General features: G+C 33.6%; 2 protein-coding genes across 3 annotated transcripts; one reads left to right on the forward strand and one right to left on the reverse strand.

Annotated features, from left to right (window-relative positions):
- The first annotated feature begins 635 nt into the window (after positions 1-635).
- Positions 636-3464, forward strand: LOC142630017 (protein CRABS CLAW). Of its 2 annotated transcripts, none has more exons than XM_075804073.1 (7): positions 636-844; positions 1422-1550; positions 1952-2048; positions 2163-2211; positions 2827-2902; positions 3053-3109; positions 3243-3464. In XM_075804073.1, the coding sequence occupies exons 1-7, from the start codon at positions 752-754 to the stop codon at positions 3246-3248; spliced, it is 507 nt and encodes a 168-aa protein (XP_075660188.1). In that variant the 5' UTR covers positions 636-751; the 3' UTR covers positions 3249-3464. The 2 variants fall into 2 exon arrangements, with proteins under 2 accessions (XP_075660188.1, XP_075660187.1); XM_075804072.1 differs by having other exon boundaries at positions 1943-2048; positions 3243-3462.
- A 5152-nt stretch (positions 3465-8616) lies between these two features.
- Positions 8617-14406, reverse strand: LOC142630000 (squamosa promoter-binding-like protein 6). Its single transcript, XM_075804058.1, has 5 exons — positions 14299-14406; positions 13018-13749; positions 11738-11874; positions 9391-10167; positions 8617-8888 (listed from the first exon to the last, which is right to left on the reverse strand). The coding sequence occupies exons 2-5, from the start codon at positions 13695-13697 to the stop codon at positions 8884-8886; spliced, it is 1599 nt and encodes a 532-aa protein (XP_075660173.1). The 5' UTR covers positions 13698-13749; positions 14299-14406; the 3' UTR covers positions 8617-8883.
- Between the last annotated feature and the right edge of the window lie 808 nt (positions 14407-15214).

Consider the following 15214-nt stretch of genomic DNA (forward strand, 5'->3'; position numbering starts at 1 on the left):
ATGAGATAGATTTATTAAATTAAATGTGTTTTTTTATTGACTTTTAAAAATTAAAAACTGAAAATAGTCATTTGCATATTTTCAATTTCCTTTACAAATAAAGTTTTGAGAACAATTTTTATTTTCTATTTAATGTTGAGTTACTAAATAAGTTTTCTAGTCTCAAATTTTTTTTTTAAATAGAAAAAAAAGAGAAAAAAAAAGTTACCAAACATACCCTATAGACTTCTCTTATCATAAGCTAAAAATGACAATTGACAACTCATGATTGATTTAGTAAGACAAATGTTCAAGACCATTCATTAATTATAAGATTGACAAACAAAATTGATAACCTACCTTTTAGCTCAATTAAACTCTTTACAGAAAGAACTCTTTCATTTTTCATTTGTCATGTCAGAATATTTTTTTTATATAGTAAATTACTAAATAATTAAACAGACAACATAGGTGGAAAAGTGAAATGAAAATGAGAACATGGGGCTCTTCCAACATAGACGAGAAAATGAAGAGATTTTGGTCAGTCACTTTAGTGTCAGCTTGTGACTGCAAAGTTTCAGCAGTGCAGGTACAAATACAATGACTAGTATAGTAAACATAGATTTGCTTTTTCACTCCACTCCAAGCACCTCAAGCTAACAATTATCCATACCTTCCTTATCATCACAAACCCTAGACTTTCCTCTTAGCTTTTACACCCACTTCAACACACACTCTTCTTCTGCTTCCTTTTCTTCATCTTTTATTCACTATGAATCTTGAAGACAAAGTTTCCATGGACTCAGTTCCACCATCAGAGCATCTCTGCTATGTCCGGTGCAACTTCTGCAACACTGTTCTTGCGGTAAAAGATATTTTCCAACCCCATAATCTTATACACCTATACAGAGATCATTATAGTCTTTTTCATCTAATGTTTCAACAAAATAGAAACCCTTTTGAATGTACATCAGAAGTGTCATTTCTGGGTTGTACACTTCAAAGTTTGGGGTAGATAGTATGTAGAAAATGCAGCTTTTTATATAACCGACAAACAGTCATAATAACCACATATGTTTTTCTGGTATGAATCATAGCATCTTGAATTGAATTATAGAGAAAAGAATACATGTCCTAATTAACTAATCTCAAAATTTGTTGCATATAATTAAAAAGATTAAACCAAGTCCTATATTTCTGCAAGATTATAGCACTTGTTGCTAATTTTTTAAAGGTTATGTACTTATATTGTGCTTCCACTTTGTGATTTTACGAGTCTTCTGATGTTTTCTGTATACTAGTTTGGGATTCCATTGAAGCACTAGTTGTTAATTTATATGTTAAAGAATGTTTTAGGATAAAAATTTGCTTCTGATTACTAGGTTTTGTTGTACTTCCACTTTGTGGTTTTATGTCTTCTGTCGTTGCTTTTTGTGTACTAGGTTGGGATTCCATTCAAGCGGTTGCTGGACACTGTGACTGTGAAATGTGGTCACTGTAGTAACCTCTCTTTCATCAGCACCAGACCTCCAGTCCAAGGTCAATGTCCTGATCACTCACTTTCTCTTCAGGTTAGTCTCCACATACTTGTGTTCTTGCAAACCCTAGCTCCAATCTTCCACATCCCGGTTCCCCCCCAAAAAAAGAAGAAGTGAAATATGGGGAAAATAAGAAGAGGAAGAGTAATCCTCGTATATACCCCCACATCTACACCTACATAAAGAAGAAGAAGAAGAAGAATTTGAAATGGTTTTTATTCTATATCATCAACCATACATAATAGAGTGATTAAATTTTATGCTGACTATTAACTTAATATAACATTCTTTCTTGCTTTTTTGACTATGAACAAACTATATAACACTATGTAATTTTGATTATGAACAAACTATATGACACTAAGTATGTACAAAAGCAGAGTTTTTCATTTCTAGTCACTGATGGAAGGTGTTTTTGTTTCAAGGAGAAGCAGGGTTTTTGCAATGATTTCAGAAAGGTCCACTCTTCATCATCATCCTCATCAACATCTAGCGAGCCCTTGTCTCCAAAAGCACCCTTTGTTGTAAAACGTAGATACACTTTTCAAACACTTCTATATTTATTGAATTCAGAAAAATTATCCTTACTTCTCTTTTCTCCAACTTATATATATATATATATATATATGTCCAATTTTTTTGCAGCACCTGAGAAGAAGCACAGACTTCCGTCTGCTTACAATCGATTCATGAAGTAAGGGCAAATGTTCCTTTTGTGCGTGTGTGTGTGTGTTACTAATGATTTTGCCACTTCTCACAGCTACTAGTAATGCTACTAGTGAAATATCAATGTTTCGAAAATGCTAAAATTTCTATTAGTTTTATTACAAAATGCCTATTAATGATATGGTTAAAAATGTAGTTAGTACTACATCAATTATAAAATAAATAAATTTCTTAACTTTCTTTTTTCTTTTGTTCAAAAATTCACACAGTTTGTAAAGATTATATAATAAAAAGATTGTGTGTAGTATACAAACTGTTACATGGTTTTACACATAACATTTTTTAATTGAAACTGTGACTTGAAGTTACAATTCCTATAATCATGACTTTAAATAACAGTTTTAGTTTAAAAAAAAAAGTGTGTAAAATTATGTATTATAACTTATGTTCTACAAGTATCACCAATAATAAAATTTGTAATATCTCTAGTATCTATCTTCATAATAAAATCCGTGCTTTAATTTGTTGATGTTATAGTTTGTTAGTATTGATTGTTACCCTAGTAACATTTGTACGTAGTCAGTACTAATTGCTAACGTAGTTTCTCAAGAATGATATGTTTCAACTTATTTATATTTGAAAGGGAGGAGATACAACGTATCAAGGCTGCCAACCCTGAGATACCACATCGAGAAGCGTTTAGCACAGCAGCAAAAAATGTAAGCAGAATCATAGTCAATTTTCAGTAAAGAGTTTTTGCTTTTTCCCATTAATATTTTAGTTTATTTGTTTATGTTCAACTTCTTAAACAGTGACTAAAATTTAAGCATTTCATAGCCTTATCTTCTAAACTAACTTTTGAGCAATAGTGGGCTAGGTACATTCCAAACTCACCAGCCGGATCAGTTTCTGGGAGCAACAACAATGTAAGAGTACATCATCATCGTCTTTCTATTTTGATATTGAAAAATGGTTTTCCTTTTTCTTCAAAGTCTCAGAATTTCAAGTGCTGATCAGCAAGAATATTGATATGTATAAGTGCTTATATATATTTTGCAGGAATGAAGTCAAATATTTCTAACTGACAATGCCGTCACCCAATTGGAAAGGAGCAGTTGAGCATGTAATTAAGTTGGATCCTTCGATTTAGCTTCATGCCTCAAACTTATTTTCTCATCTTGTTTACCTCAAACTACTACTCCTTGAGAGTCAAGACTATTTATGTAATGTTTGCTATATTAAGAACTGATCAGTTTGAACTAATTTTGTAACTTTGGCTTCCTGGTACCAATTCTGCTAACTGTGGTCTTTGTTAACTTCTAAAAGTTTTATGTTTCTAGCTTGTAGCTCCAAATAAACCTACTTGCATGGCTGCATTTATAGGCGTGCATGTTTAGAACTTAATCAACTTTCAGTAGTCTTTAGGCTAAAGTGATATATATATAAATGGGAAAAATGTAAACAGGTATCTTGAAAGCATTGGTTTATGAACTATTTTTTAAAACATTTTATAAAAAAATGATAAAGCAATTAATTTTTCTGACAGCTTTTTAAATTTCTCATAAAAATGATATTAAAACTTTTTTAATATAGTTTATTAATATTGTCTCACCTATTAACATGATTTTTTTTTCCTTTTTGATTAAATATTCAATGCGATTATTAATTTGAAACTTTGAACCATAAATGACAAAGCCATATATGCTATATTTATATATATACAAATTACTCTAACAAAACCTATGTATTTCTTTTCTTTTTTTTGGGATCAGAAAAACCTTACTAAAACCAACCAAATCCTACTTATTTTAGTTACTTACTATTATCAGTTCACTGCTACTACTGAGTCTGACACTCAGTCGCTTTACCAAAAGGGTCCCTATATATGTGTTGGAAAAATCAAATTTTCCTCATAAGCTTCTTTTTGGTATTTTGATTCTTTATTTTCTTTTTCTTTTTCTCTTTTTTTCCCCCCCAGGGGTTGGTTTTGATACTTACAACAAAATATGTATCTTCATTTTATTGGAATAGGATTTTATCTATTTAAGAGTTTAGTTTTATATTTATCAGTTTACATAATGCCATGTTATTTAAAAATTAACTTTAAATGTTGTGACACTTGATTTTTTTTTTTTTTTTTTTTGAGAAGGTTGTGACACTTGATATAGTTTTGGTTCTATAATATTTAATGTGTGTCATAAAAATTTTTAATTTGAAATAGAGAAGATTTTTTTCCGTTTAATATTTGTAGGTTTTAATTCCCATCTCTAATCATACATGACTTTGTGGACCCTTTTGCATATTATTTAGCAAAATAGCTTTTTTCTTTTTTCTTTTTTTAAAGCAGCTTTTAGTAGTTTGAATGTGCAAAAGCCAAAATGATTAATGTGGTAATCATGAAAGAGAGCAAACTGGAACTATAATTTAAGGATGTCAACAGTATTATAGCCTTTATAGGCATAATCAAATGATGGCTGTTTCAACCCTATCCTGTCCCTCTTTTGGGCAGAAAAAAAATTATATGGGGCTAAATCGAAGACAGTTAAGGTGGAAGCAGGTTATAAGGTAATTTTAACATTAATGAGGTAAAGTTGAAAGAGAAAAAGAAATAAACACTCATGAGCATAGGCAGAGGGAGGGGAGGCTGGCCTTGGGGGGGGGGGGGGGGGGGGGGCATGTCCTTCCCTAAATTTTCCAAAAAATGCTCCCTCCCCCTTTATTTAATGTTAAAAATTTTAAATATTGAGCAAATTTTAGGTGATGGCTTTCATTTTTTTTTTTAAGTATAAATGCTCTTTAATTTATTGTTGTCTCCTTTATTTTCCTTTTAATATTGACTTTTTTGTCATATATAAGTCATTAATTTTAGGATAATTTAAAGTATAAATTAATAAAAATATATAATTAAATCTCTTTGGCAAAATATTTTTGTTGTTTTTCAAAAATAAAGTAATACACATATATAGAAAGAGAGTTAAAGCTACCAGAATACGGTGATAAATTTGGCTTGACCTCTCTTGAGAAAATTTTCTGACTCCACCACTGCTCATGATATAACTAAGGGTTCGTGTGGGGAGTAAGAGGACCTGAGCAGGCATTTGGGCCTTTGGGCTCTGACAAGAAGGACTAACTCGTTCTTGATTAAAAGGCCGTTAGGATTACAAATCAGCCCATACGCCGAAGGTCCGAAGATGCGTCCGAGGATAAATTTCTCATTGGATAGACCCGGGAGGACTTGGAGATTCGCTAGAAAGATCCAGGCAGGGTTCCAGAAAGACTGTTGGTTAAAAAGGGGATCCCTGTATCCTCTAGAGGCACCGGTGTTAGAGAAATATCTTAAGAAAATACTGTCACCTCCACATTAAAGACCCTACACCTACCTCCCTGGCCGCATTAATAGGGAATTGACCCCTGAACAATAGAGTTGAACCTTCTGGTTACTATTTAAAACACTTGAAGAATGTGGTGTGAGAGAGGGAGATTTGAGCAACACGTGGATAAAGCACCAAAAGAAGAAGTATTTAAGGGAAGGGTAGAGGCCAAAGAAAAGGGGGAGATCGATCAATTGCCAAGAAAGAAACTAAGAATTGTAACTTTCAAGAAAGAAAGAGAAATAATACAGAAATTGTCCTCGGCTTATGACCGAGGAAGCTCCTTTGCAATAATCATTTACTATTCACAAGTATTTTTACATCTTAGCATGTTTATTAAGTTTCCAGTGTCCCTAACTAGATTTTAGATCCACACTCTATAAATTTCATTGTTTAAGGCTCATTGGGCCTGAGCCCACAGTTGCCTTTGGGTCCAGGTGCAATTGTGCGCTTACAGTTCGTTTGGATGTAGCTGAAAACTGAAAACTACAAAACACTGTAGCAAAATAATTTTTTAATGTGTGAATAGTACTGCGAGACTCATTTTTAATAAAAAATTGCTAAAAAAATACATGAACAGTGCATGCACAGTGTGCATACAGTACACACAGTGCGCGCACAGTGCTTGTCCCCTGCAGCAAAAACGAAAAAAAAAAAGAGCGCTGGAAACGCTGAACACGTTCAGCTGGATCCAAAGTAATAGAAAAAGCAAGCATTTTGCAAATAGGAATACAACACTTAAAAAAATATAAATAAGATATGTATAAAAAATATTTAATTATTTATAAAAAAAATTAAATATATATTTTATACAAGCCATGTACACACACACAAACACTTCTTCTTTTTTTGTTGGTTAACAGGCTTGAATATATACAACAAAAACAAAGTTACAAACTGGCCACAGAGGCCAAAGTAGTGGCTTGAAGCCTATAGCAGCACAGACCACTTTCATCGCATACAAGCAAATTATCTAAATCATCAGAGGGGGGAACATCAAAAAGAGACAAGACAAGCAAAATTGGTTCCCATCCCATCAGTCCATCACCTCTTTGGGTGGAGAGGTCAGGTGAGAATTTTTTTACATAGTTTTAGGAGAACCACAATCTTTTTGAACATTTTCTGAATGACATACATTACCCATGAACAGATTCTGTGGTTCCAAGTTTTTACGTATTAGAGCAATTGCAGCAGTGGAGCTAAATAGTTATGTAGCTATTTTAGCTCCACTCAAACATAAAAAATCTTCCTACAGTAGTGGAGGTAAAACAAAAAAATTTAGCTAAAGTGCTAAATACATGAGCACTGTAGCTGAGAGCTATAAAAAAAAAAATTTATTCACCTTTTCAATTAAATTGTGGTTGAATATTTTTTGGTTAGTGAGATATATTATTTTATTGTAGTAGATATATTATTTTATTGTGATGTTTATATTATTTTATTGTGTTGAAAGCTAAAATAGATCCATTGCTGCAGCATGTTTTGTAAAATGAGTAGGTAAAATAGATAAAGTAACTTTTTGTAGAATTAAATTGCTAAAATTTTAGCTTCACTGTTGTAGTAGATGCTCTAAGGTGGCACTGGAGTTAGGCTCAGCTTAGCCCAACTAGAAGACTCATTGGTCTATCTTTGCATATCTTTGCAGATAGCCCAATAAATGGTGGGCTAACGATCACAAAAATCTAATCAAGATGTCAATCGTTGAAAATTATTTGAGCTCTCTCTCTCTCTCTCTCTCTCTCTCTCTCTCTCTCACAGGGTGATTTCCTTGTTATTTCAATTTTCAAGGAAGTCATAAAGTTTAATTTGCTTCAATTGGGCCATTGGCTGTAGTTTATTAGCTTTATATACTTGTGTGCAGTTTTTCAAAAACCTTTTGATCTTAGTTTATTTGCCTTATATACTTATGTTCATATTTTCAAAACCGCACATTTTCTATGCATGAGTGTATTACTGCATCACTTCTTTTGCTTGGTGCGTGTGACAACAATATGGTAGGTATGAGGATATTCTGAGCACTACTTCCCCCGATATATGCAGCCTATTATATAGCATGCTAGCGTATCTGCATATGGATCATCTAAGAGCTGATTTGCTACCTTTTTATGAGGTGAATAACATATATAGAGTCCCCACATGAACTCACATGGATTACCAAACACATCCAAATTAATTCTAAAAACTCCTTTGATTTATGTGCTTAAGGCATTTTTAAATATATAATTAGCATCAAGTGGTCATTTAGTGCCTTCAAGATGCGTCATTGAATACGTCATTCAATAGAGACAACTACAACATGAAGCACGACAATTCGGGTGCATATGGCTGCTCAAATGCAAACAGACATGCATAAAATAGAGTTTTTTGGCTTAAAGCCATTAGCTGTGTAGTCAAAAAGATATGTAGAAACTAAGGTTATGCTACTTTATAAACAAGTTGTAACCCCTCTGCAAATATTATAAACAATATTCAAATGGGAATTGATGGCTTTGTTTTTTGCAGTTGTTGAATGCCTTTACAGCTCATTGAATGATGTGCGTGGTGCACTAAAGGGGGGTGTTTGATGAGTGGAAGAGGCGGCCACTCCACTTTTACTTCAATTGGGAAGCGGGATAAGATTAGAGGAATACCTAAGATGGAAATATATATTCTTCTAGATATCTGTAAGCACAGTCTGGTCAAGAGTCTCAAGCCTACTCCCAGAACATTGGGATAATCTATACAAATCTAGTGGTTATATATGAAACAATTGCACAAAGGACATCATGTCACTAAGACCAAGCTCCAACCATATACACACTCCAACTGTAGCATATTTTAACAAAAACTAACAATAAGGAAAGTTACCTCATGAGTCAAAAGGTGTATCAAACCCCATTAACAATTTTCATATAGAAAAATATTTCTATAAGATGCTAGTTAGTGACTCTAGATTCTTGAATGGACTTTTATGTCATCTCATTCTTTTTTGCACTTTAGTATGTCCCCTCAAACCTAACTCTTCATGCAATTGAAGAGATGGTAGGACCCTGTTTAGATCAATAACAGCGAAAAATTCTCCAATGATATAGCGATTTGATTCATCAATAATTCAAATCCTTGGATTAGCATAATATATGGAGATAAAGGGATTATGGTATATAGAGGAACTTACAGAATCTAACTTAAATCACTTTACACTAGCAGAAGTCACAAATCTTTTTCTTATTTACCTTTTGGAAAAAGGAATTTTCCTACTAATGGTATCTGAAGTTACTATCAACCTTTGAAACAGAACCAAATGAAGTTAGTTAGATATTCTGATGAACCATATCTTCAACCGCCTCCCCTTAACCTGCACCGAAAAAACAGTTTTCATTTAATCTTCACAACAACTTTATTTAACTGACATCCAAGAGGTGACAAAAGTCAGGCATGCCATTTTTTATTCCCTATTTTCTGTACATTGATCTTTCTTATGAGCTTATCTCATTTGAAGTGGAAAGATCAAAGAAAGACTTAATTAAGGTATCTTAAAATTGGTGCTAAATTTTGGATCTTCCAAAGTAAATGATCAACATATTGTTGATCTAAGAAAGTAATTCAACACAACAGCATAAGTAGCCCTGTTATTTTACTTTATGCCTATAGTATCACAAAGTTCTATTGATAGTCTTATTTTTGTCTTCATTTTTCTTCAACTTCAAGATGCACTACCAAGTACCCTCATTCCAGTGCCTATCACCCATGCATTAGCATGACATACAAGAATTTTGCCTGGGAAAGCATCAGCACTCTCAAAAGTGCAACAGAAAGGACAGATCAATAGGGCCTATAAGTGAATATGTTTTACATACCTTGTGGGTTGCACACTGATCTAGTAGTTGGGAAATAGCAGAAGTCCTCATTTTCCTGCTTTACTTCATTGGAATTTCTCTGTCGCTCCACTCTTTGAAGATGTGACGACAATTGGAGCAAATTGACAGTTGGTGCATGTTCAGGAGAAGGACAATACTTGGCATTCAAAATATCTGACTCTTGAAAAATCCCATTAGAGTGAACTTGAAAATCAGCAGCATGATCAGTATCAGAAAGCATTACAGATCCCATCTTATCGATTTCTAACGAGTTCATCCCATATGAATATAACCCATTTGGTCCATATTGTTCCATAGAGTTTACCCTTAATGGTTTGTCAGAAATTTGACCGACACTATGATGGGCAAAGCCATCTTGCATAACCTGGGGGCTAGCTATTGGAATTCCTGTCAAATGGCTTGACAAGTCCTGTGATTGAGCTGACAGAAGAGAGAGAGCACAACTGGATATTGAGGCCCCAGACAATTCCTGGACAGTTGATGCAGTAACAGCATAGTCTTCAGCTCCTGATGAAGGAACCCCGGAACAACATTGTTTCCCTATGCCATGCAGATGTAGAAAAGTTTTTGGAAGCAACTGTCCACTTGTGATAGGTATTGCTGATTGAGGACCACAAATTGACTCTCCTTCTAATTTGATATTTCTAAGCCAATTAGCTTGTTCATATTTTTCTGGATAAATAACGCCAGATTGAAATATGTCTGGGAAAACATAGGGTGTTCTCTTTGTCATGGTAGTCCCTAGGTATCTTGTGCCTGCAAAACCCTTATAATGTTAAAGTATGGGTAGAATATTTGCTATTGAAACGAAATTTTATAGTTAAACAAAGATGAAAAGTAACTTATTGATCAATTACTTTGACATGGTTTTAGTCTTGATTCATGAAACATTTCTCCAGTGGCCAGTAGAAAGATTTGTGAGAGACAATATACAACTGATGGAAGGGAAGCAAGAAAGAACAAGGCAACTGCCGGTATATATATATACACCCTTTTTGACAGCTTCCTGCTGACTCTTTTCAAATGCAGTTTGGCTATCAATTCAAGCGTTAAGAGTTTAATCTATTTTAACTAAAGTACCTTGCCTTGAAACTAATCTTATTACTGCTTATACAACTGTTTTCAACATGCTGTGACAAGAAGTCATATGCCTCGTAAATAATTGCCCAACTAACCTATAGTTACCTGGACAAGAAGTGCCTGAGTGTGAAAAGTATTTCAGAAAATATGCTTGTACCCCATATGTAATTAGTTGTTAGGAGGTGAATTTTAATGGCTATAATCTTTATTAAAAAAACTCCTCTTGGATAGACGGCACTAAAAGGAACTCAAGGGGTGGCTGAAGTGGACACTTCCTTTTAGCTTTCATATGTGGAAAGTTACTGCTTAACTTTCACCTATGTCTTTAAAATCTGCAAATTTTGGTCTGGGAAAAGTTCAATATTTGATGATAAATGAAAAAGATATAGGTTCTATTCCTGATACTTATATATTGGTTTGACCTTGCTACATGTGTTTATGACATCATTGACATGATTTTCTGTTATGCAACCATGAGAATGCAGGCTTGTGGTCCATATTTATCATTGGAACATCCAGCTCACTAAATTAACTAATGACAGAAACCCCAATCATTGACAACACCAAGGGGTAGCACAATTTGTTGGGGACCATGTTTCACAATGCGGAAGTCAGCAGTTTGAATTTCCCCTTTCCCTCCCCTTAAAGCTAAAACTTACTTATCAAAAAAATTATTTTAAGAAGGAAAAACTAAATGGCTGTAAGTATTAATCATTTATATAATTTTCATAAACCCCTTTCCCTCCCCTGGGGCCAAAACTTACTTTTATATATATATCAAATGGTTTTAAGTATTAATAGTTTATAGACAACCATGACTTAGACCCAAAGTAGTTTATATAGATTTACATAAATATTAGAAACATAAGAAGGAATTTCAGACAGAGTGTAAATGTATAACTTTCTTAGAAAAGCATAAAAAAGAATTTTATAAAGTTGGAGGAACATGTCCACTGGTAGTAGTACTACTTTTTTTTACCGAAAGCTTCAAGTGCATAAAAGTTAAAACAACGAAGAAAAAGGAGGGGGCAGGGGGGGTTTGGGATATACCATCAACAGATTGTGTAAAAAAATTAGCTAAGATATTTGCTTCGTGGGTGGTAGATTATAGTTGACTTAAAATCATCATCATCTTTAATTGGAATTCCATTATGTATTGACTATTTTTTTCTTTTTTACTTTTCATTTTCCTTTTGGGGGGCATTTGTTGTATATAAAAGTGATTTGCAAGAACATATGTTCATACCTTGATATGACTGAAGAAACTTATGCGATTTACCAGAGAGGGTATCTAATTGAGGCTTCCTTCGACGCTCATTGTGGCCTGCTAGGCGTTTACGACAACTTCGCTTTCCATCATCAAATTCAGCCAGCAAATGAAATCTAATTAACCATAGAGGCCACAGTTCATATTAGAATAAGAAGTAAGCACTTTAACTAAGCTGAGGTGGACAATGATCTATAAAACTGTATTGATAAAATGGAAAATAATAGGTTTGTATTAAATTCTACATTCATTACAATGTAGGTTGATAAAATAGATGCAATTAAATAAATACCTATGATAAACTTGAACACAGTTGAATTAGAAAAGACAAAACCTACATGTACTCTTAAACTTCATGTCCCCTTCAATAACTACATCCAAGCTCACTTGAGTGTCAACAAGGCAGATGCTCAAGGGGTTCCATGGTTTTGGGATAGATCATATCTCAAACATGGATCCTAATAAGTGTTTCTACCAAACAGAATATTCTCAAACAGAATACTAAGGTGGTATTCCTTTGCCTTTTATTTACGAGACGTGGTCATAACCTCTGCTTTGTTTGAGGTGGTTCAATTAATGATATTTTCTAGAGTTTAGTTTAAGAAATTAATTGTAGTAGAACATTTTTTGGAGGACAAAACCTTTAGCATATTTTGGTTCAGCTAGAAGGGAAAGACTAATAAAGAACTTTCAAGGGTATAGGTCTAGGTGAAAACAATTGAAGGGATTGGTTTCATTTTTCAGTTTTAGAGATTTTGGATATGTTATCACATTAGTAGAAGTAATAAAAAATGACATGTCAATTAAGGAAGTAACAGAGCATATAACTTTAGATATAATAGAATGGAGGAAAAAAATACATGTGGCTGATGCTAACTAATATGTTGAGAATCCATAGCCAGCCACAGAATTTTGTGAGAAATTTTGGATATGTGACTTTCTGCTAGAGTTGTTTTGATTGCCTCCTTTCTGGCTTTCTATATGCACTATTTAAATAGAGGTGCATACCTTTTCTTGGTTTCTTGATCATATTTACATCTTAATAATTAAATAAACCTGTATTTTGCAATTGGATCACAAAGCCAACAAAGATTTCCACTTCATACTATATGATAAACAAATAAGAATCATTATTAGTGGCCCATACCTACGCAAACTAAGAATAAGAATCTGACCTTATATACCTATGTGCTGAGCTAACTATCACAACTTAAGAATAAGCCAATCAAATCAAAAGCTAAAGGGAGAAAAAGATCAACCTGCTACACTGTTGGCAAAACCTTTGTTCAATGCCATTAACAATAACTTTGGCAGTCTTGGAGTGAACATCACAAACTTTATGCCTTTTGTGGTAATCCTTTGAGGAGCTCAAATCCTTGTTACAACCATAGACTTGGCAGAAGGCAGCCTGACAGTATGAACTTGTTTTGCGCGCTCTCTTTGTCAGCAAGGATGATCCATCAGATGATGACAAAATGGGTCTCTCTTTCAAAAGCTTGCTATTCTCTGCATCTTCATAATCAGCCAATCTGCCTAGCTTTAAATCAATCAGTGATGAATCTTGACTACAAGCATCCATGACAGAACTTGAAAGCTTTGCTTCTGAATCTACTTCCCCAAAACATGAAGTAATCATACAAGTGGGAGAAACTACTCTTTTACTAGAACCACTACCAACCTCACCACTCAACATTTCCACTTCTTGGTTACCATGAAAAGGTTTTCTCACAAAGTCAGAGAATCCCAATTCCATGAATTCTGTGCTCTCACCCACTTCTCTATCAGAACCAAGTTCATTACTTTCAAAGTCATAACTATGTTTGTTGTCCCATTCCATTAATGTTTTTCTACTTCTAGCAAAACCATCAATCTGAAAATCCATTTCATCAGAGAACAAAATGCCTTTCCCTTCAGAATTGTAACTCCAAGACTCCATCATATAACAGAATCAAAAGTCTCAGAATTTAATGCTATAAAAAATATCTAAATGCCTGCAAAATACATTCAGGAAAAGAAAACACATACATCACCCTTCTACACTTCAACCCAGAAGCCAAATTCCATTCTTTTATGTAAAAATCATAAGAGCTGGAAAAATAAACACACACAAACAAAAACAATTATTATATGGTGCATACAACATAAACATTAAGACATTAGAGAGACATAAACAAACACATCCACATATCATCCAAAAGAAGCATTGCAGAACAAAAATAAAAGTTAACAAGCATAAAACTTTAAAAGTATCCCAGAACTAAAACTAAAATACAAAGAACAACATTGATCATGCATAATCTCAGTTCATAAAAGAAACACAAATCCCACTTCTGGGCAGTCCAAAACCATAGGAAATGAAAGAAAAGAGCAAACAAACTTTTGGGTCACTGAGAAAATTGTAGAAAGAGTTATCAAGTTCAAATTTTTATTTAAACTTTTCCTATAGTTTCTCAGGAACCAAGCAAAAAACACAAGAGAGAGAGCAGAAAAGAAAGAAAGTGGGAAAAATGGGTTATTTAGAGTAAAACCATTTTGCATACCAGAGAGTGAACAGTGAGTGAAAGAGAGAGAGAAAGAGTGGTTTTTATTTTTCAGGCTTGTGGTGAGGTCGAAGCAGATACACTGTGAGTCAACATGATTTCCACTACACTGTCTCAAAGCATGTCGAGGTCTTTTGTAGCTTTTGAGAGAGAGTGAATTTCCTGTTTTAGACAGTTCTTTTGCCTATATTTACAGGGACAAATGGGAAAAACACTGTTCTTTCTTCCTTTCTTCAACACTAAATTTTGTTATCTAAAGGCTAATTAATAAACCAAAGCTTCTTTGTTTGTTTTCTACTTTTCTTGATGTGCCTGCATGATGTTACCTTCTTTTCTTTTTTTTTTTTGGCTTTTTAATGGAATAAGCCTACCTCCACAATTTTTTTTTTCCCAATAATAATTAAGGTGGTAAGTTTTAATGATAATAAATAAAATTAGAATCTTATGGAAACCATTAGCAACTTGTCAATTCAATTATTTCAACATTTTTTTACCTTTTATGTGTGTAAGGAGGGTTTGTTTGGATACCATTTAGGATGTGTTTGAATACTGCTTATTTGTTGAAAATTGAAAACATTATAGCAAAATATTTTTTTAATGGGCAAAATAAAGTTCACGCGTTTTATACAAGTTGGTTGGTCCGTGTACTGTAGCCGTGGGTCCCACTTTTTCAAACGCAAATGCAGACTTGGAGCTGGAAACGTGCAATCCAATCAGAGGCTTAGGGTTTATTTGGATACCGCTTATTTTGCTGAAAACTAAAAATAATAAAAAAGTTACTGTTCATTCTACGGTTACTATTCATTAGCCTAAATGCACTATTCATATCCCATGAACAATGCAATAGGCGTTGGTTAAAAAAAAAAAATAGACGTGGGAAGCGCGTTTCACGCACACGCTTCCCAAACGGTCACTT

Source organism: Castanea sativa, chromosome 3 (assembly GCF_040712315.1).
Source record: "Castanea sativa cultivar Marrone di Chiusa Pesio chromosome 3, ASM4071231v1".
In the NCBI taxonomy this organism is placed as follows: domain Eukaryota; kingdom Viridiplantae; phylum Streptophyta; class Magnoliopsida; order Fagales; family Fagaceae; genus Castanea; species Castanea sativa.